The sequence below is a fragment of the Argentina silus genome (genome assembly GCF_951799395.1).
Source record: "Argentina silus genome assembly, chromosome: 15".
Lineage (NCBI taxonomy): Eukaryota > Metazoa > Chordata > Actinopteri > Argentiniformes > Argentinidae > Argentina > Argentina silus.
Window position 1 is genome coordinate 5,764,376 of NC_139669.1, and position 22,787 is coordinate 5,787,162.

Sequence of the window (22,787 nt, forward strand, 5' to 3'; positions counted from 1 at the left end):
TCGTAGATAAATTAGGAAAATATTCTTTCAGGAGAAACACAAAATGGCCCAGTGAGATAGAAAATATTTATTATCAATAAGCTGATGCCATTGCAAACAAAGCACATACTTTCATGATTTGTTTATATTCGATTTTCTCACTAAATCAACAGTGTGTAATTAAAAAGGTAGCAATTGCATTATACTCTCTCAATAAAATTTCAAGCATAAGTACAGACATTGATATCCGCTGCAATCTTTCCATCTGTCCATCACAATGTCAAGAGTGCCAAGTCCAAAACACTCAAGCCCAGGCCGTTGATGACTGCAAATAACGTGGACCCTTAGTCATCACACTAAGAACTTCAATTTGAAGCAATGAAATATCATTTTGAATTGAAAAAGAAGCACAATAACTGAAATCATGAACAAAGCAAGTATGTGGATGAAGCCAGATTAAGTGAGAATACTCATTGAGTTTTGCTTCGAGTAACTCAGCAGAAACATTTTGCACTAGATTTGAGATTAAAACATATTTACAGACATAAATCTAAAACATAAATGCTGGATAAATCAAAAGTGTAGCGGTTTCACAACGTCTGTGTGAAAACAGACTACATCAAGTAAGGAGGTATTACAAAAAATGATAAACACTTTCGGTGAATTGACACCTGTAACGAAAAACACTGAAGAGCACATAGATTAAGAGGGCTCAGAGGTTGTGGGAGAGTGGGAGGGAATGGGTGTAGAGGCTGGTGAAGTGCTAATACCCCCCCCCCCCCCCCCCGAGCTCTGCTTCAAATGTCTTTAATAGCCTCCTTCCTAGTCCTTCCTAACCCTGTCTATACCTAGACCCTGCCTGAGACTGTAACAGGACACCCAGATGACATTACTACTTACAGTATGTGACAATGTACTGTATGACAGGTGAAGGGAACACCATGGAAACCAGTCCAGTGTGTTCACTCACCTATCCTTACCAAGAGATAAGGATACAAGGAAAGGACACAAGGAAAGGAGGCTAGTAAAGAGTATTAGGACCCTAACTCTGGTAGTGGTCCATCCCCTAGCTCACTGACACTCTGAAGGTGGATGCTGTCCCTAAACACAGTCCTATGATCAGATTACCCTACCCCCAATTCTAACCCTAACCATCAGGGGGGTAAGAACTATCAGACCCTGGACCAGAGGTTAGGGGCAACCTCTCCCTAAATAGGGTTAGGTGACGCCTCACACATATTGTTTCTTCTGGGCCTGTGAGGCCAGGTCTTTGGCTTTCTCTTTTGCTGCCATGGCCGTCTCCCTGGCCCTCTCCGTAGCTGTCTCAGCCAGGGTTCTGGAAGGCGTCTCACCTGTAGGCGCGATACAACATTGGAATCAATGCAGGTTGAACCCACTGAGGAGTAAGGATACCACGTAAGCATCCTTTGTTGATAATTCAGACATAATGTGGTGCTAATTTAGCTAGCTCCGTTTTGCATGTCACCAACATGGTGTGTTGCCATGAACATTGCTAGGGAATGACTAGTCTCTTTCATAGCCGATTCTAAACTAACTCTGCCAAAGGCTCGTATAACTAATTGCATCAGATATTGCTCCAAATCAATGCATCCAGTTTCTGATAAGTGACTGGATTGATTGCCCCTGCTACAAAATAAGAAACAATTATTTACTGAAACGGTCATCGTACCTTGCATTTTGGCCAGGACGTATTCGAACCCTTTCATGGTCTTTGTAATACTGGTCTTAAATCTTGCGAGGCCAAATTCCTGAAAAGTGATAACAAGCAGGAAGGTGAATGAAAAAAGGAATCTTATTTATACAGATAGTTATATGTCCACACCACATAACCAACATCACTCATTGTCATATGATCTCAAGGCTTTAACCCAACGGGGCAGTTTTACTGCTGACACAGATTCCCTGCAATAAATCGTTCAACAATTTCTACCATTGCTTGTTGGACTTGCATAGCTTGTCTTGAATTGTGATACTGGACTTTCTCTTGGTGGAGCGCTCCCCTTTCACCCACTGACCTGAATGGCTCTGGAGAGGCCGTAGAGGTGGGACGAGATCCAGGCTTCCCTCTCGATGTCCGTCCAGCTGGAGTTCTCAGGGTTTATCCTGTACTGACAGCGCTCCTCCACAGACTGACAGGAGGAAACAAAAACAAAAACACAACATTGACTACGGAATGGGTAGACTAGCGTTGCACTCTATGAACAGTCATACCCAACAAGAATAATAAGCGGTTTCATATTTTCAGGGTGTAAATGTACACTCAAAGGATGCGGTCGGGAGATGTTGGGGGTGGTCCTCTGTGGCTCAGCTGGTAGAGCATGGTGCTAACAACGCTTAGGTTGTGGGTTTGATCCCTGCTGGGGCCATATATACTGAAATGTATGCACTCACTGCAATGTAAGTCGCTTAGGATAAATTATATTATAGAAATATGGGCTCATCTGATATCCGTTCAATAGCACTGCACAAGGAAGGGAGGGAGGGCATGCGAGCTCTTTTATATATATATATATATATATATATATATATATATATATGTGTGTGTGTGTGTGAGTGTGTGTGTGTTTTTAGGGCATTTCTGCTTTATTGGGATAGAGATAGTAGAGATTGACAGGAAGGATGGGTGAGAGAGAGGAGGGATGACATGCAGGATATGTCGATGGCCGGAATCGAACCAGGGACCTTGCGATGACATGGTAAGCGCCTTAGTGTGCTACGCCACTGAACGCCCCGGCATGCTTGCTCTTGATGACAAAGTTGTTAATGCCTTTCAGCGTCACTGTATGCAGCCAGACAATGTTCCTGTTCCCTTCCCTGTTTGAACACCCGGTGCTCTCTCACCATGAGGCGAGCATGGCTGATGTTCCAGGTGACAGTGGTCATGGTCCTGGTCTGAGGGTCCACGATGGAGTCCTCTATGATGTAAGCCTTGCGAGCCATTTGCACCGGGAGGTACTTCTCCGCCCAGCGAGGAGCCCGGTTGGTTTTGGTCAACAGGCGTCTGGATATGAGACAGTTGCCTGGCGACACCTCCCGAAAGATTATGTCCTCAGTCAAAACATGATTACTGTGTGGAGAGAGAGGATAGATGGAGTGAATAATAACCCGGAATCACAGTGGCTTTGTAGTGTATTACAATTGCCAACATTTGAGGAGGGTTGAGTAAGTGAGTAGCTTTAAAATGATTTGTCTAAGCTACAGAAAACAATCAAGTCCTGTGTGCATGCAACAGCAAAACCAAGCAGGAAAAGTGGCTTAATAATACTGTCCACATTCTATTCATAGGCTAGTTAGACAAGATACCTATTTATAGTGTGGCTGGATTAAGTGGAGTTAAACCTTACCTGTAAGGGTTGGGATACCGCTCCCAGAACGCGATGCATACTTGGTCCCAGGAACTTTTCAGAAGACTCATGCAGCTGAAATACTTCACCATTGTTCCCAAAGGTTTAGCAAATACCTGTGATAAAACGTAACAATTTCTGCATTGAAAAGGAATGGCACTATATGCGTGTTTACACTCACGCACAACAATGAATCACGAAACACAAGCTCTCACAAGACAAAGGGAAACTCATGTCACGGCCAAAAAACGAATGCAAGCAGAATGTTGCGTTTACTTTGACAGCTGTCAATCAGCTGTTCAAATTCCGAAGTCAAAACGTGGGCATAGTGAGAAGCTACCTACGGATAGGATTGGCAAGATAATAGTTAACCTGAGTATAATATTATCATACAATTAATATAGCCAAAATGTGTGTCCTTACTGACCAACTAATGCCATTTGGACAGATTGCCAGCGCCTTCAGTATTGAATCAATAAGTGAATGGTCACGTCCGCAATCCCTCGCCTACACAAGCTAGCTTGCTTAGGCTATCTTAGAGTAAACGCCATCAACGAATTACATCATTTGACCTAGTTTAATTGAGCACTAATATGAATACATTCTCCCACTTGTTTTTTTTAATAGCAAGAAAGCCACTTACCTCGATGGCAACACCATTTACAAGAGAAATAAGTTCATTTTCTACTCCTACTTTTTGGAAGTATTTAGCTTGGCAGCTACATGTCAGACTTCTTGATTCGGGCCAAGAGGGAAGTCAAAAGCAACGACATATCCGGCGAGCACAGAGCAAAAGCCATAGATGCTGGAATTCACCAAGCGGGGAATGGCTAGAGTAGCGCTTGCATGTCCTTATGTTGACCGCAAGGTGGCAGCAAAAGACCATGCAAAAACAAATACGAGCCCAGGTAACAGAATGATATCCCAGAGATAAGGAGGAGCTTCTATCATATTTGCTGACATCAAGCCAACATTTCTGTCAGCATTATTTTGGGGATAGTCCTATGAGGAAATATTTTTGATTTTCTCTGACATTTGAAAATGTCCCTCCCCAAAAGGAATTTAGTTTTTTCACAAGGCTTCATTTATTTTGTTGAAGGAGAATATGGCCCATAGAAAATCTTATAGATTCCTATGTGTTCTTACAATTATATGGATAGGTATACCTTGGCTGCAATACCATTTGAGGAGGTTGGAAGATCTAGTTCCAGAGTTCAGTATGTTTTCCTGCTTGTGACTCTAATAAAACAATAGAGACTGAATCATCCTCCCTACCACAATAATTAACTTCATCACTATTTTAACCGGATGCCCAGAGAGCAGAATTACAGTATCTTATTGTTGGTACATGTACTGTCTATGGGTACAAGTGTGGAAGTTATATAATATATCTATTATATTATATAGTAGCTATATCTCTGTAGTGATTGGTTGTCACAAGGAGCCCACATATTCTGAATACATGCTCTCTAACTGTACACACTACCTGCAATTCTCTCATTGATGTTCTTCACATCGAGAATGGGTTGGCATGCTTGTTGTTCTCCCTTTTACATAGTTGTAAACATTTTCTTTTCTTATTTCCTATGACTGCATTATTCAAAAGACCATCAACAGTGGATACAAAGTTAAATAACGTAGGGCTGTGTCTTATAACTTATTTAAAAAAAATGTTAATGCCTTTTATGTGTTTGCAAAGCAAGAGCCTTCTGCCTGAGTTCTAGAACAATACCCTCAAGGCCTCTATGTTCTCCTCTTAATACATAAGTGGCTCACAGTTGTTTATGTATGAGGTACATCCACTAATTTGATAGAACATTGACACTAGTTTATGCAGCCGCTTTATTTTGGCACAGCAGTTTCCATTTCTCCTTTTGTTTAACTCTCTAGTGTGGGTGTGAAAAGGCTCCTTTGCTCCATTTAGTAGATGAAATCTTACACTTGAAAGATGGAAACCAGTAGTCTTACCAATTCAACAGTCCCGAAAAGGTGATTGTGTTTTTCTTTTGATTAATGTTAATTAACCAGCATAAGATCTGCCATTCTAGCAGATACAGTTTGTTTTAATGAGGTTACAACCACCAAGTTTGACTGTTTGACACATCATTGAGTTCATTGGACAATAGTATTTCTGCACAGGTACCATTGACAGTTATATGAAGAGCTTTACATAAAATGTTTCACATGCAACGCCTTCACTTTGAGCCTTTGCGTTTGATTCAAGATAACAGGTATTCAAGGCAACGTAAATCATGTCAAAAGGTTGCAGTTTCATCACAAGCCAGAGGTCCATATAAGGTCCATATAAATTCACGCATTTGTCATTGATAAATATGAGCTGCTTTTAAATGTGAGAGGGCCTTAAACAGCAGTGGGAGGATGTTCACCGTTGCGCCCATTTAAAGTCAACCCCCGCAGAGACCTGGTCCTGAAGGACCCCTCTGGGTGAATGGCATCCGGTTTATCCTCACACCGGAACACCATGAGGAAACCATTCCTGTAGTTCTTATTCATATATCCATAGAGGAGGGGGTTAGCGAAGGTAGAGCACATGGCGATGATGTGGAAGAGTGTGTAGATCAGCTTGTACTCTTTAAACCTGAGCACCAGGTCCAGATCACTGGCCAGCTGGAACACGTGGAAAGGCAGCCAGCAGGTGGCGAACACCACCACCATCAGAGCCAACATCTTAGTGGTCTTCTTACGCCGGTTGACGCTGTCACTGCGAGTGGAGGGGCTGACATGATTCTTCAGCTTGACCCAGATGCATATGTAAGCATAGCTAATGATGGCTAAGGGAAGGACATACTGCAGGAGCAGCATGGAGAGGCTGTAGATGACCCCATCCCTGCCGGTCCCGTTGGGCCACTTCTCGGAGCAGACGGCGATGCGCAGGTTGATGGAGGGGATCTCCTCGTGGCGGTACTCCCTGAAGATGGCCAGGGGGCCGGCCAGCACGGCCGACAGAGCCCACGTCAGGGTCATGATGAGGAAGCTGGAGCGCCAGGTGAGACGCTGGCCCAGGTGGAAGACGATGCAGCGGTAGCGCTCCAGGGCGATGACGGTGAGAGTCAGGATGGACACGTGCACGCTCAGGGCCTGGGAGAAGGGCACCATGTGGCACAGCACTGCCCCGAACATCCACTCGTCCAGCAGGGTGTAGACTAAGGTAAAAGGCAAGCACAGAGTGTCCACCAACAGGTCTGCCAGGGCTAGGTTGGCGATGAAGAAGTTGGTGACCGTGCGCATGTTCCGGTAGCGGACAATCATGTAGATGACCAGAGCGTTCCCCACCAGGCCCAGGAGGATGATGAGGGAGTAGGCTGTAATGAGGGTGATCTGGACTCCCAGGTGCTTTGTGAAGTCAGTGTGGAAGCCAGGCCTGGAGATGTCTGTACTGTCATTACCCAGACTGCCGTGGTGCCAATAGGTGGCATCTGTTTCGACGAGCATTGCGTCACCTGTGCTGTTGGATGGGTCTGAGGGGCTCATTTCAGCAGGGAACTATGGGTCCAGTCAGTCCAAATGCCTGTAGTGAGAAACAAAACAGATGTAAGGTTATTTTACAGGACCATGTGACAGACCTCAGACCCAGTACCCCCCCTCCCCCTTCTCTCTCTAGATTGTTATTCACAGACGTTTATAGAATTAATGGACAGTGGGCTTCCCCATCATTAATATATATGCCATTTAGCTGACGCTTCAGCGACTTACATTGCAGTGAGTGCATATATTTCAGTATATATGGTCCCAGCAGGAATCAAACCCACAACCTGAGCATTGTTAGCGCCATGCTCTACCAACTGAGCCACAGAGGATCACATTAATGGACAGTGGGTTTCGCCATCTCAGCATGTTTATATACTGTAGATGAGGGTGAAGTTAGGACTGGTGTACTCAAGACAGTGTTTACTTTCAGTGTCTTAAACAAGCTCCACTTGAACACCAAATTAACCATTGGTTAATTAATCCAATATAATGTTAATTTCAGCCAGGACACAACACACGTCAGTTTAATCATTGTTTAATGAAAATGGAAATACATTTAAGTTTGGCGTAATTGGATGGCTCAGCTCTCTACAGCTCCCAGTTTAACAACATAACATACGAAATACCATATGACAGGGAGCCCATGACTTATGAAACCCCCCGTAGGAAGGTTACACACAGAGAGACCGAGTGGGTGGAGGCTGGGGCGGTGGGTTGGATGACCAACAAGTGTTACTTTCATAGCTAGTGGCATCACACTGTTTAACCATGGCAGCGTGTTGCGTAACACAGCTCTTTCAAGGCTTGTCCCTGAACATGTGATGGATGTTTTGCATACGTGTGAATCAGCTGCCCCGTCACCTGAGGGTCCTGCCTGAACTAACGCAAGCTTCGTGCATTTAAAGAAATTCGCCAAATGTAAGAAAACTTGATAAAACACACCCTGGGTAAAAAAAAAAAACGTCCTACGCTAATTGTTTAAATTAAATTTGACCCATATCACATCAATGTTTCAGCCCAATCATCAAAACAATCTAACAAGATTGGATTGGAGAACTGTATTCCCTGAAATGCTGTAAAAGTTAAAGATGTTAGAGATGTTTTAGTAAATTATTGCAAATCAATTGATTATCACTTATCTTAATCCCCAAGTGCTGGTTCATGCCCTTAACAATTAAATTGATTGGAGAACATCAGATATTAGCTGCACTCTCCAATGAGGCTCTCCACTCCCTCAAGACATGTTTCATCTCCCAAGGAACAGATCAACACCTGTTCCATAGAGGCTAAAGCAACATGGCGGAGGGAGGCTATACGTCCTGGATGAGTCAGCCCTTTGAGAGTTCAGACATCTCTCACCCAGAGAGTCTACATCCCACAGGGGAGATATTAAAGTGTCATCCGTACTTCTGACAGTCTGTCCGTCCCAGGCCCCGCTGTGACACTACTGTATTTCTGTGAAAGATCGCCTGCCATAATCATTCACTGCACTCTACTTCTACTATTACCCTGCCAGTCATCACTCCCATCAATCCCACTATAACTATCTCAGCTGCGAACAGAGAAAAGAAAATCCCCATGTGTAAAGAAAGTTTACTGTATATGTGTGTCGTGTGTGACTAATACGGCGATCACATGTATCTTTAAAAGCGTAATCTGGGTTTTGTGAATCTTTTCGATTGTTATTTAAATTCTATGGAGAATGATAATCAAGCCGGTGTCGGTTTGAGTATTGATTGAGCTGAGGCATCCTTGCACACTGAGCACAGCCCTCTAAATCTCTCAATGTTTCCTTCTGGGACATGGCTGAGACAGAGAGGACATCACTTACTGAAAGGTCATCTCCTTAGTGACAGACACTCTGAGTTCTTCTGGGGATCCTCTGCTTTGGCATGTCATTGAAAACATGGGAACTGAAGGAGTGTGCTTTATAGCCTACTGTAAATCTCAGTTGTTTGAGTGTTTTATCCTAATTTTCTGACACCAATTTTCAAACAATGTTCCAATTTAGTAAAAACAAGATATGTTTAGTAAAAACAAGATATTGGAACATCAAGATAACAATAGAGAGAGAGAGAGAGAGAGAGAGAGAGAGAGAGAGAGAGAGAGAGAGAGAGAGAGAGAGAGAGAGAGAGAGAGAGAGAGAGATTGAATACTTTAATGCACAGTATTTCATACAGGGACCATGTCTATCTCAGAATCTCTAAAGTCATTGTAGCTCCAGGGGAACAATGACAGAAACAAATGGAAGGCCAAAAGCAATGCAGGTCGATATATGGAATAAAGTAGAAGAATCACATTGGGCCAGTGGACTGAACGGTGTCTAAGTTTAGGATCCTGAGATTGTGACCATAACAACTGCCTACTGCTGCCAATAAAACAATAGGCCTAGCTACTACATATTCAGATCTCCTCACCATCGGCTAAGTCATCAAACACAGTAGTACCAGTGGAATAAACAGTTGGAGCTAGTCAGAATCACAACAGTGCTTCTGGATTATCTTATCTTAAATGCTTGTAGCCTTAATAGGCTGCAAGCATTTGACTCAAACTACGTAGTGCAATCTGTCATTTACACCTGCTGACCTAGTCAAGTTTACTGTGTCCTGTCAACATTATCCTCACTGCAATACCACCATTTGTTTTGATGCATGAACTATTGATGTGCAAGTCACACCTTATGTAAAAACTCTACCATAAGAAAATCACAGCGCGTTTTCTCATGTTCAGCAGTGCGTTATTTCTCCCTACACATCAGTGTAATGCTTCATAATATTCAATTGTCTCAGACAGATAGAATGGTACAATGGCTCAACTAACCAGAATTTCCTCAACACAGACGTTGTTGCTCTGAGACAGCTATACACTTGCCTCCTAAAATACAGATGATAAAAGTGTGTTAGATGTAACTTTTCATAATTACGCACTTTTAATATTTATCTAATTTTCATAATGACAGTCGGAGCATCTTGCAATCGGCTAGTTGCACTGCATATTACTGTGCACAAATTCCACACATCTACAGTATCCATACATTTAAGACTCACCTTCTATCCACAGTATATCCTCTTTGGCAAGTGGCTCTTCAAATGAGATGTTGCGCGGAACAAGTGAAAATCCCGAAGCTCCTCCCTAGCACTCAACGCGCATATGGCGAGGCTGAGCGCTGCACACAGGTTCTACTATCACGGTACACTGTTGAGCATGCGGAGATGTGCTATATACAGCTCTGGGGAATATCATAGGCCTATTGCCCTGATTATTATAAGACATACACAAGAATGTAAATATCTAGTCCTCTATGTTTCCAATCTGAAACCAATACATATTTTCTATTTGCATTTCATAACGCATTACAAAATGATGGTTTTCTAGCGTTATGCTTTCACTGTCATATTTTATTTTAGGTAGGCCTATTTCATATTCATCGCCGATCAATATGCATGTATCTCTCAGATTCTGTCTCATGTCATAATGACTAAAAGCATCAAGGTTTTTGCTTCAGGGTCTATGCATGTAATTCAACATACAGTAAAGCATCTCTGGAAATCTATGGGAGAAAGTCCTCCTGAAGGTCTGCGTCCACCAATGCCTTGGAATATGACCCAATGTTTTCAACAAATACCTTGCTGGAATCTAGTTATTTACTCAGGTATACAACCTGACCTTTGCTTTATCACATGGTGTAGTATACTTGCATAAAACAAGGGCAAATTAAAGCACTGTCTCTAACATTGCTTGCTGTAGATTACATTTCCTGATATCACAGATCAAAATGATTTCAATAGACCTAATTATGATTGCACCGATACCACTTTTCGCCAATAGCTATTCCTGAGTCCATACGGAGTGCCAATCCGGTAAAAGGGTATTTAAAAAAAGAAAAAACAGCTGTATACAAGCTGTGTGTGGATTTGCTATGCTTGGCATCATTCTTCTAATTCCATACCGCAGACTATGGTTTTTATTGTTGTGGAGCTCCGCTATCAGTCGACACACATATGTTTTACCAGTTTGCGTCATGGCATCGGATCGGTAAATAGCATTCCCTATCTCCGATTCCCCATCCAGCATTTTAGGCCAATGTGGGCCCAATTTCGATGCTCAGTATCGGATCTGTGCATCTCTAGACCTGACCAATCATAAGATTACCAAAAGACATATAAACTACAGTAAACTCAACAATATTTTCAAGATTCAAGACTTTATTGCCTTACCATTCGTAGATTGTTAAGATTTACTTTGGTGTAGCACACATGTAAAAACAAGGACAATTCCACACAATAACATCCATACATATACACTTAGAAAGGGTTAAAAAATATGGTTGAAAAATACAATACACAGTATAAAATATAGATGTAATGTAAGATAAATAGTACTGGGTCAGTCCATAAAGTCTAAATACTAAAGTACAGGTGGATTGAGTTCATAGAGCATACTGCTTCCGGGTAGGTGGTGTTATGGGAGCGTACTGTTTTGCGATGCAGCCCATTCATCATTCAGTCTAGTAAGGCTTCATTTCTCTTACATATTAACTATTGGAATTATAAATACATCTGCTTATAGGTCTATATCTAAACAAATGTATTTGGTTTCTATTAAATGAAGTGGATGAGATATCAAGTTTTAAAACTTGGCACTCTGCTTTTTAATCGTCTCAGATATAAACTTTGAGGTTTAGATATTGCAATATCTGTTTTGCTTTAGACTGTTTATTTCTCCAAAAAATAAAGTCCCCAGCCACAGCTAATGGTTATGGGAATCAATGCATGAATGTACTGAGTGAGTGCACTTGCAACATAATGATGTAATGATTGTAGGTCTGATTGAACCCGCAGCAGAGATTACCTCTATTGATCGTGTCCAAAGGCACAATCTCCTCACCTCAATTTACACTTTCAATTACGAGAACAAGACCCTGCATCCACAAGGCCACCCTGCAGTCCGAGGGGATGTGTTGTAACACCATGCAGTCTTTTATCGGTTTATGCGTAAAAAGGCTGGTTGATGCATTATATTGCCTGAATAATCACAGTCTGCACACCTGATTAGGTACTACAGGTGCCAGGGGGGGTGATGATGAAGAGCCATAATGTCTCTCTTGACACTTAGTCTTGAGACACAATTAAACACTGTAATTTTGCAAAATGCAATGAGTCATGAAGTGTTCATTTTCCATGTAACCAATTAATTCAAGTTCAAGCACTGAACCCTAACATACTGTCGGTCTTTTAGACAGACTCAGGATGACATGTCCTCCGCCAATGGAGCTGTCTCCCTCTCCACGCTCCACAGACCCTCATCGGACTGCTGTGGTTCTCCTCAGTCCCAGTAGTACTGGTGGTGTCATTGATCTAAACTGACAATGATCAGACTATGGCGTCTTCATGTCGCATAGCCTACCATGCATGAACTGAGGTTGCATGCTCTCTCTCTCTCTCTCTCAACAATCCCTCGTCTGGGAGAGAATCCATTCCCTGCTTGGAGTGTTCTGCTATTTCTCACAGAGCAGGTTTGAGAGACAGGAGGAGCCACGGCGCACGGAAGGAGAGGTGACAGTGCTTTAGTCTTTGCAATTAAAACATATTGATTTAGAAGAAAGATAGCCAGTCACCAGTGAACATTTGATTATATAGGTAGATCCCAAGTGAAAGATATTCCAATTATTTCTGCTGACACTCAAGGTATTCATGCTTTCAAACAATCTATGGCAGACTAGTTTAACAGACTTGGGCGCACTGTTGTTAGGTAAGGACATGTACTATGGTGGCCGCCAAGTGTATGAAAGGTAAGAAATAATTCACAGCCTATGGTCAGAGAACAGTGGCTCATAGCAGGCAGTCCTGCAGTATTCGTGAGACTGAGTGGTTCATCTCGTCTGATTATTTCTGATTACATCTCTGTTTAATTCAAATTTCCGTGATAATAGGGCCATTGACTAGAGTAGAAGAGAAGACTAATGACTTTAATTAGCCTACTGAAAAAGCGGCAAGTGGATCATCACTCATGTAAAATGTTTTTTACGTTTCTAGAAAAGCACGATACAAATAAAATGTATTCTTCTTATTATTTTTATTATTATCACGCTCGACCGTTTACTTTGTAGCTCAATCTGCCATATGGACCAATCAAAGCTGACTTTGGACTTGCGCAGTACACAGTGTTCCTTGTGATCCCAACTTCACAGGCAGTGACAGCATCTGGCTAAACTTTGAAATCTCTGCTGAGATTCGGGTTACAGTGACAGTAAGTTTACGACGTCCTTCTCTATTCTTTTTTTTGTGTTCAGCTTTAGCTATTATCAATCACTAAAAAGGTATTTTAAATGAAAGGTGGTCCGTTTCCATTTTCGTCTTGCATCCAGCTTTAGCGGCTAGCAGAGCTAGCTTGAAGAAGCTAGCAAATATTTTATGTTCCGATAGCTGGCTAGCTGGGCAGACAAGTGTGACTCAATTTGAAAGTGAAATGACGGGAGGCCTGCTCATAGCATAATATAAGATACAATTGCATTAGCAAGTAACTTAGAGCATGTTAGCTAAAGTAAAGAGTCTTTAGCTAGTTTACTTGCCCCCTTCTGCATGATTATGTAACAATACGAGTGAGTAACTTATTTGCTGAATTGCTGGCTGGTTGTGGTGAATACGAAGCCAGCTAGATAACTACACATGCATCAGCCTAGTGATCAGCAGCCTAAGGTTAACCCCTAAGCAAGCAGCCGTGAGGCAGTCAGCCAGCACCTACAGGACAGACGGGAAAATCCTTATCTGCCACTCTTTCTTTTCTTCTGTAAGGAGCTTTTGGGAACGTAAACAAAGTCCCCACCATGGCCACAGCTTCCTCCAGCAAGAGCAGTCTTCGAGAAGACCTGACGTGTGCCATATGCTGTGACCTCTTCACCGAGCCTGTGATGTTGGCCTGTATGCACCATTTCTGTAAGTCTTGCATTTCAACGTACTGGAGGAACGTCCAGGGGCCTGTGTCTTGCCCCCAGTGTCGCAAGGAATTCAGCACCAAACAGTTCCAGACCAACTACCTAGTGACAGCCATGGTGGAGAAGGTTAGAACCAGCACTTCTGACAGTTATGTGAAGAATCTAGAGGTGAGTTAAATCTGTTCACCTGTGCACCTATACATGATTTGTATTAGATTGACAAGTCTCCTTTGACGTTATAAAAGTGAACAAAAATGTCTTCTCCATGTTGTACTCCTTCACTGTCTATGGCCTGGTTTTTGGCCAAGTGCAGCGCGCTATGTCAATATATCCCTCACTTTGCTCAAACCAAAGGTCAACTTCCGCTCCCTTTTTATATATTCTTTTATATCAGAGATTGTTTGCCCTACCCACGAGGACATGAAAACAACACTTGAAAACAGTTTTGTCATTACCTTGTTTTAGAAAAAAAAAAAGTTTTTTTCTTTAAGGCCCATAACAAGTTGAATGCTTACAATTAGCTTCTCAATGTTACTTGTCAGAAACAACTGAAAGATTCCTTCGAGACACATCGTCTAAGGAGGGAGGACTTCATCAACCTTATCCGCAGAGACAAAGAGAAGATGGACACCATAAAGGTAAACCCCTATTAGCCTAAGGGACAGCTGCACATTAGAGATAAGACTGAATGTCTGGCCCTAATGGTTGTTTGCTTATACAGTCACGAGCCCTTTATTAGGAACACTATACTAGGGCCTCCTTTTGCTCTCAAAACAGCCTCAATTCTTCGTGGCATTGATTCCACAAGATGTTGGAAACATTCCTTTGAGATTCTGGTCCATGATGACGCGATTGCGTCACGCAATTCGTGCAAATTTTTCAGGTGCACTTTCAAGCTGTGAATCTCCCGTTGTACCACATCCCAAAGGTGTTCTATTGGATTCAGATCCGGTGACTGGGAAGGCCACTGAAAAACACTGAACTCATTGTCATGTTCATGAAACCAGTTTGATACGACTTTTGCTTTGTGACATGGTGCATTATCATGCTGGAAGTAGCCATTAGAAGATGGGTAAATTGTGGCCATGAAGGGATGCACATGGTCAGCAACAATACTCAAATCGGCTGTGGCATTCAAGCGATGATTGATTGGTATTAACAGGCCCAAAGTGTGCCAAGAAAACATTCCCCACACCATTACACCACTTCCACCAAGGTGTAGAGGAGTTCCTAATAAAGTGTTGGGTGAGTGTATGTCTATGTGTATATGGGGCAGGAGGGGGGATTTGCTGGTGTGGGTACGTGTGGACGTGGACGTGCGTGCATGCAAGTGTACAGTAAAGGTAAAAAGTTTGGACACACCTTCTCATTCAATGGTTTTTCTTTATTTTTTATTATTTTCTACATTGTAGATTAATATTGAAGACATCAAAACTATGAAGGAACCCATATGGAATTATGTAGTAAACAAGGTGTGTCCAAACTTTTCACTGGTACTGTATATCAGTATTGTGTATAGGAACACACACACACACACGGATGCATCCGTGTAGCAATACTGCTTTCAACATGGTTGATATCCCGCTCTATCCTCTGTTCCAGAAAGTCGGGGTGGAGCTGCAGGCTCGTGTCCAAGGGGAGTTCCAGGCTCTGCAGCAGCTCCTGCAAGAGGAGGAGGCCTGTGTGTTGGAACAGCTGAGGAAGGAGCAGGAGGAGGCCCTGGAGCAGCTACAGCGCCACCTAGAGGCCTTCCGAGAAGCAGTCAGGGACCTGGAGCACGGTATGAGAGTCCTCCAACAGGCCGTGGCCGCTACAGAACAGAGTGTGCTGGTGGAGGTGAGGATCAGATTCTATTGATAGTTCACCACAAAACTGAAATATAAGAAACATTGTTTTTCATATCTTAAAAAGTGTTTCAAGTGGAGTTGAGATCAATATCCCACACATTAGGATCAGTCTGCAGGCCTCAGACCAAATTAATGTGAAATGGTAGTGCCAATCTTGTTTATTTTTGGGGTTCATTTTCCCATTAGGTATTTTTTGTGAGATTGATTCGGTAATGCTTCATCCAGATAACAACATTGTGTTGCTTTTTCTTTTCCTCCAGCTTCCTCAGTTACGGTGAGTGTATTAGAGTTCTGATTGATTGATACCTAAAGCCATTCTGATCCCCTTCTTTTATGATTCATAACTTTATCCCAAAATATGTAATTTGTAAAATAAATTACCCAAAAGTAAATGTGTTGGCATTTTTTACCAGACCGCCCGTGCAGGTGGATAGGGAGCCAGAGCTCGACATTAATGCGTTCAGCAGCAAATACATGGCCCCATTACAGTATATTACATGGAGGAGGATGTTCACAGCACTTAAACCAGGTAATTTCTCTTCTGATGTGCTCCATTATAAGCGACAGAAAGGTGCAAGCGTGTTGAGAGCAATTTACACTTCATTTAGCTTTGGAATTATTTTGAGTGTGTGGAACACTGTTTTGTTGTGAGTTTTAGTCTACACCAAGCACTGTAGCGGCGATAAACTACGTGGCGATAACCTACGTGGCGATAACTTGCTTGCACACCACATGTTAACGCATGTTAATTATTGTTTTGGACATATACAGTACCAGTCAAAAGTTTGGACACCTTCTCATTCAGTGGTTTTTCTTTATTTTTTTCTACATTGTAGATTAATATTGAAGACATCAAAACTATGAAGGAACACATATGGAATTATGTAGTAAACAAAAAAGTGTTAAACAAACCAGAATATGTTTTATATTTTAGATTCTTCAAAGTAGCCACCTTTTGCTTTGATGACAGCTTTGCACACTCTTGGCAAGGTGTGTCCAAACTTTTGACTGATGCTGTACATTCAACAACTGCTGCTTAGTATCTGTTACTCTTTTACACTAACAAAACATTCAATCCTCCCCAGGCCCAGCTCCTTTAACCTACGACGTGGACACCGCCCACCCGAGCGTCCACATCTCCAAGGACAGGACCCTAGCCGTTGAGTGTGACAGCATGGCCCCTTACCCACGGAACCCCAAACGCTTCCTCCAGTGTGTCAACGTGCTGGGCGCCCAGGGCTTCCAGTCAGGCCGCCACTACTGGGAGGTGGGCGTGGGCAGCAAAGCCAAGTGGGACGTGGGAGTGGCGTCTGAGGGGGTGGACCGGCAGGGCCGGGTGAAGCTGAGCCCAGAGAGCGGCTACTGGACTCTGCGGCTGCGCGGTGGAGAGGAGTACTCGGCCGGTACCCAGCCCTGGACCCGGCTGCAGCTCAGCTCCTTCCCCCAGAGGATAGGGGTGTTCCTGGACTGTGAGGAGAGGAGGGTGTCCTTCTACAATGCAGATGACATGAGCCTGCTGTACTCATTTACCAACGGGCCGAGGGGTAGGGCCTTCCCTTTCTTCAGCCCATGCATAAGTGCAAACAGCCAGAGGTCCCAGCCTATCCAGCTGCTGCATTTCCCCCCAGTCGCTCTCACTGGCTAAGGCTTTGTTTTCAACCCTAGTCCTCAAAAGCCAAAGAGTAAGATAGTTTGGTTCCTAATTTAGCTGTTTATGTCATTGATTGACCTAAGAATCCACTCACTAAGTTAAGTTGAGCTTTAATTGCTGGAACACTTTATCACTTAGAATACTTACATGCATCTACTTCTACTACTTTTAGACCAAACCATACATTGTGCATTTGTACCATTACGTTATAAATCAGCATAAATTATCTTTGCCTTGCATGGACATTGCAAAATGAGAGGTTGTGCAATAATTGCTGTCTTGTTTGACACTCGTGTTGCTTCTTTTACATTGTCATTTGCCACAAAAGAGGGGTCACTCTAACATATCTGTTGTGATATAATTACACTGCACCATTGAATTGCATATTTTTGTTCAGGACATGACTACGTTGGGCCTTTTTCTTTGTTTGTACAATCTCTGTTTTATTCTCACATAGCGTTTGTTTGTTATTAATTCATTGTGGCATACTTTATTTCAGTATGATTAGAAATTAATTGACTACACACAAGATTCACAGCAACTTTGCAATCATTCTCTCCTGTCTCTAAATCTTAAAGTACATTTATGCCGTGCATTGACAACTTTCATTACTATTGCACTAAATATCTATATGGACAATGAAGTGCAGAACTGAATCAGAATTGATGTGAATCTATGCAATAAGTATTGTTTAGATCAATGCCACTCACTGTAAATACAATTGCTTTTTTGAGATTCAGTGTTGTCTGAAAATGAAGGACTGTTTTATGATTTTATTTTAAAATGTATGATTATTTTATGATTCTTTCTGAAAAAGCCAAATGTTTATTGAAACTTGTCAATGATAATAAACAGTAAACTAAATCAAATTCACTTTATTGGCAAACATAGAGTATGTCATCATGTGTAGTATTTCACACTTGCGCTAACATTCTCAACATTTTAACAAGAGGGCAATGGTGCTCTCTGATTACCTTAGTTTCTGGGTCAGGGATGTCCATAAACCTCGTCAAAACAAACAGCGACACATAAACATGGTTTTATGTTGCAGATTTTGATAGGAATTCTGTACCCTTTAACTAGGCCAACGGTGAGGGCCTGGCAGAGCAGCTGGAGTGGAAGTTTTTGGATGCATGAGGCATCCCTGACACTCAAACAGCGAGGATGGGACCTCGGTTATCTTCACAACACACAAGGGCGCCAACATCCTGTTTCCTCCTCTGGGGTGAGAGGTCAAGCAAACAGTATGACAGTGGGGATGCCTCCAAGCTGGTTAACTGGCCTCAGGGGCAAGCTAAGCAGGATACCCCAATCTCCCCCGCTGATTGGCTAGTGAAACATTCGCCAACACTGGAGCAGGAACCAGAGGGGATTGTTACCAAGTCTTCAGATCAAAATCGATAGGACATTATATTATGTACAGCAGGACAAAGCTGTACAATGCCGCCTCTGTCTTCAGCTGTTTATTCTGCACATTCCACTTAGTAAGCTGCTGGGGTTTCTTTAGATACCTCAGAGACAGGTTGAATAAGAACACTTAATCTACAAACTGAACAGGCCTTCGACACCTATGTCCTTCCAGACTACGCCTACGATGTTGTTCTGTAGCTCTGTTACATAATGATCCCAGAATGCTTGCTACATAACTCTTTGAAAGAGAATGTTCCTGCATGTCTCACTGAGGGCTAAATCAATGTCAAACAGTATATATAATATATATATGTCATTTAGCTGACGCTTTTATCCAAAGCGACTTACATTGCTGTGAGTGCATGCATCTTTCAGTATATATGGTCCCAATATTGTGACAAATGGTCCATATTCAGCAGCTTTTTGCGTTCATGAATAAATCAAAAGATACATTAAAATCTCTGGAGTCTAAGTCTTGAATTGGAACACCAAGCAGCAGAGGTCCGGCAAGTTGTGAGTTACTCTGCAGGAATTGCAGTAAGTTAGGGACATGCTCCATATCCTTCCTATGATAGTGGTTGTGGATCCGTAATGTGTTTCCTGACCCGAGGATGGGCCGGATGGAGTGGTGGCACTTCAAGGACAGGTCCTTGAGCCTTCTCCCTCAGGATCCTGCAAGAGAGGAAACCACAACCTTTCATGCGACAGAGAATAAAGGATCAGTACAGCTAAATCATTACTATGACACTATCAATAAAAACGGTTATCATGGTTGTTAAATTATTATTATTATTATCACTTCTACCATTTATTGTTGTTGTCATTTTAATATTTTCGGTATACCTGCATGACATCATTATTTGTTACTCTCATCATTAGAACAATGGGTTTGGTCGTATGTGTGTCGCCCTTGAGGCATGGCTGTGGTCGACTCCTGCAGCAAGCCAGAGGGAATGTGTTTGTGTACCTCTGGTGTAGGGCTGGAGACCAGAGAAACATTTTAATTACAACCATTCAAGCACAACATTGTTTTTGGGGGGTCACAGAGGTGGTATGCCTTGAGGGTGAAAGGAAAATGTGTGCTTATAATAACACTGTGTGTTCCTTTAACTCTGTTATTCTTCACAGTCACAGTGTGCAAAGAAAAGGCTTTTTTCCTTCATTTTCGCTCGAACGTGTGGTGGCTCTCAGAGTGTAAACACATTAAACAGGGGACTGTGGACACATTGTGGATCAGGTTTGTTTCATTATCAGTGGTTGACAAAATATGTTAACAAATAAGACCTTATCATCACTTTTAATTAAGCCATGCTTTGAAAGATATCAGGAAAGGAGAGCTGAATACTTCTCTTCTCATTTTGATGACAGTGAGAGTTAGCTGCTGATTGCCTTTCATTGGCACTCTCAGTTCTCAATAACCAGAAGTTGTATTGATGAATCCGTTTACATTGTTATTGCAGACTTCCTGTATGTGTGAGCACATTACTGCCTCTGCCAAGAGGTCTGGAGATTGAATTGGAAGGTGCAGTGCGTTCGCCCTGTCAGTCGGTAGATTATGGGTGTGCTGGTCATCAGGTCTCCTGGTCCAGTGGGATCTGAACATACCCTGCCCCACAAAAACAGCTCGCCTGGTGCCTGAGGCTGTAGCCAAGTCAAACACGAGCGGAGCAGGACGCTGTGTGAGAAAATACACGCACACACACACAGACGTAGAAGACACACACACTGCTCTGGAATTACAATGTATTACAAGACTTGGTTGGAATGGTCTCCCCAAGCTGCACTTTGCACTTTGTGTGTGTGTGTGTGTGTGTGTGTGTGTGTGTGTGTGCGTGCGTGCAGGCAGGCAGGCGTATATGTGAGTGTGTGAGTGTGTGCACTTGTGTCTGTGGATGTGTGTGTCTGTCTTCTGTCTGTCAGTATTTGTGTTTGTGTGTGTGTGTGTGTGTGTGTGTGTGTGTGTGTGTGTGTGTGTGTGTGTGTGCGTGCGTGCGTGCGTGCAGGCAGGCAGGGGTACGTGAGTGTGTGAATGTGTGCACTTGTGTCTGTGGATGTGTGTGTCTGTGTCTTCTGTCTTCTGTCTGCCTGTATTTGTGTTTGTGTCTGTGTGTGTGCATGTGTGTGTGCATGCGTACATATGCCTGTATGTCTGTGTGTTTTACTGCATCGGTTTCAATTTCCAAATGGTTGCTTCCCCCAACATAAATTAGGGCTGATAGCAACCCACCAAGGAGTTGTCAAACCTGGTCCTGCACTTAGCACATGGTTCCCATTCACACTGTCTGAAGTCCTGTAAGAGGAGGAAGGATGGTGGGTGGAGGGGTAATGGGGGTGCAGATGAGGTTAGGAGAAAACTCAGTTTTGTTTTATTGGAAATGTTATTGATGATAGATTCCATGCATAACAGCCTTGTTACAACGGACGTGCGAGTAGATGTGACACCTCAGCTCCTCTGTTGACTGCCTGTGAGCATTTGTGTATTAGTGAAAATCACGTTCTCATCGATGGAACGAATGACATATGTTATGCAAAGTTTATTGTTAGCTACATCTACATTTGTTATTGTGGTTTGACACGTTTTGGGGAGCTGATCAGAGAGTAGCGTATAGAAGAGGCACCGTGATCTTAATAAGCCATGAAAACAGTTCTGACAGTGCCGATTCTTTTGATTATCCAAATATGACTGAGGGGCAATGAGAAGATAACGTTCATGCATTAACTAGGCCTATTTGAATGTCAAAAGGTTAAAGTTGAAATCGGGACAATCGTTGTGTGGGCAGTTGTACATTTCAAGAGAGGGACGTTCTCCAGGCAGACCTCAAATCATACTGTTGAATGGAATAGTGGAGGAATTAGATCTTTACACCAGGAAGGAAATTGGTCATGGTTGTTATGCGATTCCTCCAATGCGACTGGAAGCTTGTTTTATGAACGTGAGCGGTGGGTGTGTGCGCTCCCCCAGTCACGAGCAAGGGAAAGGGAAATCATTGTAAATTCATTCAGTTCTTTATGCACCCTTTTAACAGGAAAAAGCGCGTTTCTTTTCTCCTACATGCGCTGTTCTGATGAGAGAGACACCGTTTTCCAGAGGCTCACCTGAGTTTTCCATTCACGGAGTTTACTTTCCCCTTTCTTCCCCGCTTCTGCATTAATCAATACCTAAAGCAAGCGAGTTTGTTATTAAATATCGGCTAACCTTCGAGGACTGGAGATCTGGAAATGAAGAGAGATTTTACGTTTTTCTGTCGGATTTGGATTGGGATTGCATATGCTTCAGGTGAGAGAGTGGAGACGCTCATTGCTTCATTATCTGAAAGTTTTGAGTGCACTAAAGTTTTTAGCGGTGTGGACTTTCTGATAGCAGTGTTTACCAATTTGCTTCTGATGTGTGGAATTTCCTAATGAACTTCCTTGTGAAGTTAACTAATGCAGAATGTTAACCCAATATACTGCTATCATCATAAATGATTGTTGATCTGAATTCTGTTGATCATAGATGTTTTTGTGGGTGCTGTATCTAATTGCCCCCTTATGTTTGCCCTACCAAAGATAATCTCAAATGAATGATGTTCACTCTTTGATGTCAATGTTTTATGATTATAAGAACTTCTGTTGCATGCATTATGAGGCTATAAGTTTGTTATTATTTGTGTGAAGCGCTGAGAAAATATACGAAACGCAATTCGAAATGAGAAATATTGCCATATTATTCTTTTTGATGATTTAAACATAATATTGTAATTGCAAAGCTGTACTGCTCTCTTGCCTAAATCTCTTTCAATGTTCAGCTGATGCAGGTTTTTCTTAGTAATTGTTTTCTAAACAATTATTTCGGAAAGCATGATTGCTAACTTATGAATGGGTAAAACAGTTGGCTCCGGGCCACAATGTCATGGTCTGAAGAGAAGGAATTAATTAGACGATAATTCGACTTGGTGTCATTTGCAGCGCACCGTTAGGCACTAGGGGGAGTCTTGCCGTAGTTATTATAGGAGACAACAAGTAAGCATCATCGCTGTAATTAATAAAGCAAACTAAGAGGGAAGAGAAGATACTATGTGTTGTAATTGTATTTAATTTGTTGAATTATAAGTAATGATGGCTCAGGCCAT

General features: G+C 42.5%; 4 protein-coding genes across 4 annotated transcripts in view; 2 read left to right on the forward strand and 2 right to left on the reverse strand.

Annotated features, from left to right (window-relative positions):
• Positions 1 to 47: 47 nt before the first annotated feature.
• On the reverse strand, positions 48 to 4,088 carry prelid1a (PRELI domain containing 1a). Its single transcript, XM_083686408.1, has 6 exons — positions 3,988 to 4,088; positions 3,345 to 3,460; positions 2,842 to 3,067; positions 2,016 to 2,129; positions 1,670 to 1,748; positions 48 to 1,331 (listed from the first exon to the last, which is right to left on the reverse strand). Exons 2-6 carry the CDS (start codon positions 3,434 to 3,436, stop codon positions 1,210 to 1,212), a joined length of 633 nt encoding a protein of 210 aa, XP_083542534.1. The 5' UTR covers positions 3,437 to 3,460; positions 3,988 to 4,088; the 3' UTR covers positions 48 to 1,209.
• Positions 4,089 to 5,603: 1,515 nt separating this feature from the next.
• npy7r (neuropeptide Y receptor Y7) lies at positions 5,604 to 6,854 on the reverse strand. The gene has a single exon (XM_083686407.1). It carries the CDS (start codon positions 6,834 to 6,836, stop codon positions 5,706 to 5,708), a length of 1,131 nt encoding a protein of 376 aa, XP_083542533.1. The 5' UTR covers positions 6,837 to 6,854; the 3' UTR covers positions 5,604 to 5,705.
• Positions 6,855 to 13,010: 6,156 nt separating this feature from the next.
• trim105 (tripartite motif containing 105) lies at positions 13,011 to 18,119 on the forward strand. The gene is made up of 7 exons (XM_083686511.1): positions 13,011 to 13,082; positions 13,628 to 13,935; positions 14,310 to 14,405; positions 15,370 to 15,603; positions 15,875 to 15,888; positions 16,028 to 16,143; positions 16,700 to 18,119. The coding sequence occupies exons 2-7, from the start codon at positions 13,660 to 13,662 to the stop codon at positions 17,257 to 17,259; spliced, it is 1,296 nt and encodes a 431-aa protein (XP_083542637.1). The 5' UTR covers positions 13,011 to 13,082; positions 13,628 to 13,659; the 3' UTR covers positions 17,260 to 18,119.
• Positions 18,120 to 21,889: 3,770 nt separating this feature from the next.
• flt4 (fms related receptor tyrosine kinase 4) overlaps positions 21,890 to 22,787 on the forward strand; it is a 39,666-nt gene continuing 38,768 nt past the window's right edge. Inside the window, exon 1 of the mRNA XM_083686510.1 lies at positions 21,890 to 21,952. Coding sequence (XP_083542636.1) covers positions 21,895 to 21,952 — 58 coding nt within the window. The 5' untranslated portion in view covers positions 21,890 to 21,894. The remainder of the gene's footprint in view (positions 21,953 to 22,787) is intronic.

What these genes read in the sequence shown, in the direction of transcription:
- trim105 (XM_083686511.1), top strand. Translation starts at nt 13,660, where the DNA reads ATGGCCACAGCTTCCTCCAGCAAGAGCAGTCTTCGAGAAGACCTGACG. An exon ending in GTTATGTGAAGAATCTAGAG is followed by an intron (nt 13,936 to 14,309) that starts GTGAGTTAAATC and finishes GTTACTTGTCAG; the next exon opens with AAACAACTGAAAGATTCCTT. An exon ending in GTTCACAGCACTTAAACCAG is followed by an intron (nt 16,144 to 16,699) that starts GTAATTTCTCTT and finishes AATCCTCCCCAG; the next exon opens with GCCCAGCTCCTTTAACCTAC.
- prelid1a (XM_083686408.1), bottom strand. Translation starts at nt 3,436, where the DNA reads ATGGTGAAGTATTTCAGCTGCATGAGTCTTCTGAAAAGTTCCTGGGAC. An exon ending in TCAGCCATGCTCGCCTCATG is followed by an intron (nt 2,130 to 2,841) that starts GTGAGAGAGCAC and finishes TCCTCCTGTCAG; the next exon opens with TCTGTGGAGGAGCGCTGTCA. An exon ending in GCCTCTCCAGAGCCATTCAG is followed by an intron (nt 1,749 to 2,015) that starts GTCAGTGGGTGA and finishes ATCACTTTTCAG; the next exon opens with GAATTTGGCCTCGCAAGATT.
- npy7r (XM_083686407.1), bottom strand. Translation starts at nt 6,836, where the DNA reads ATGAGCCCCTCAGACCCATCCAACAGCACAGGTGACGCAATGCTCGTC.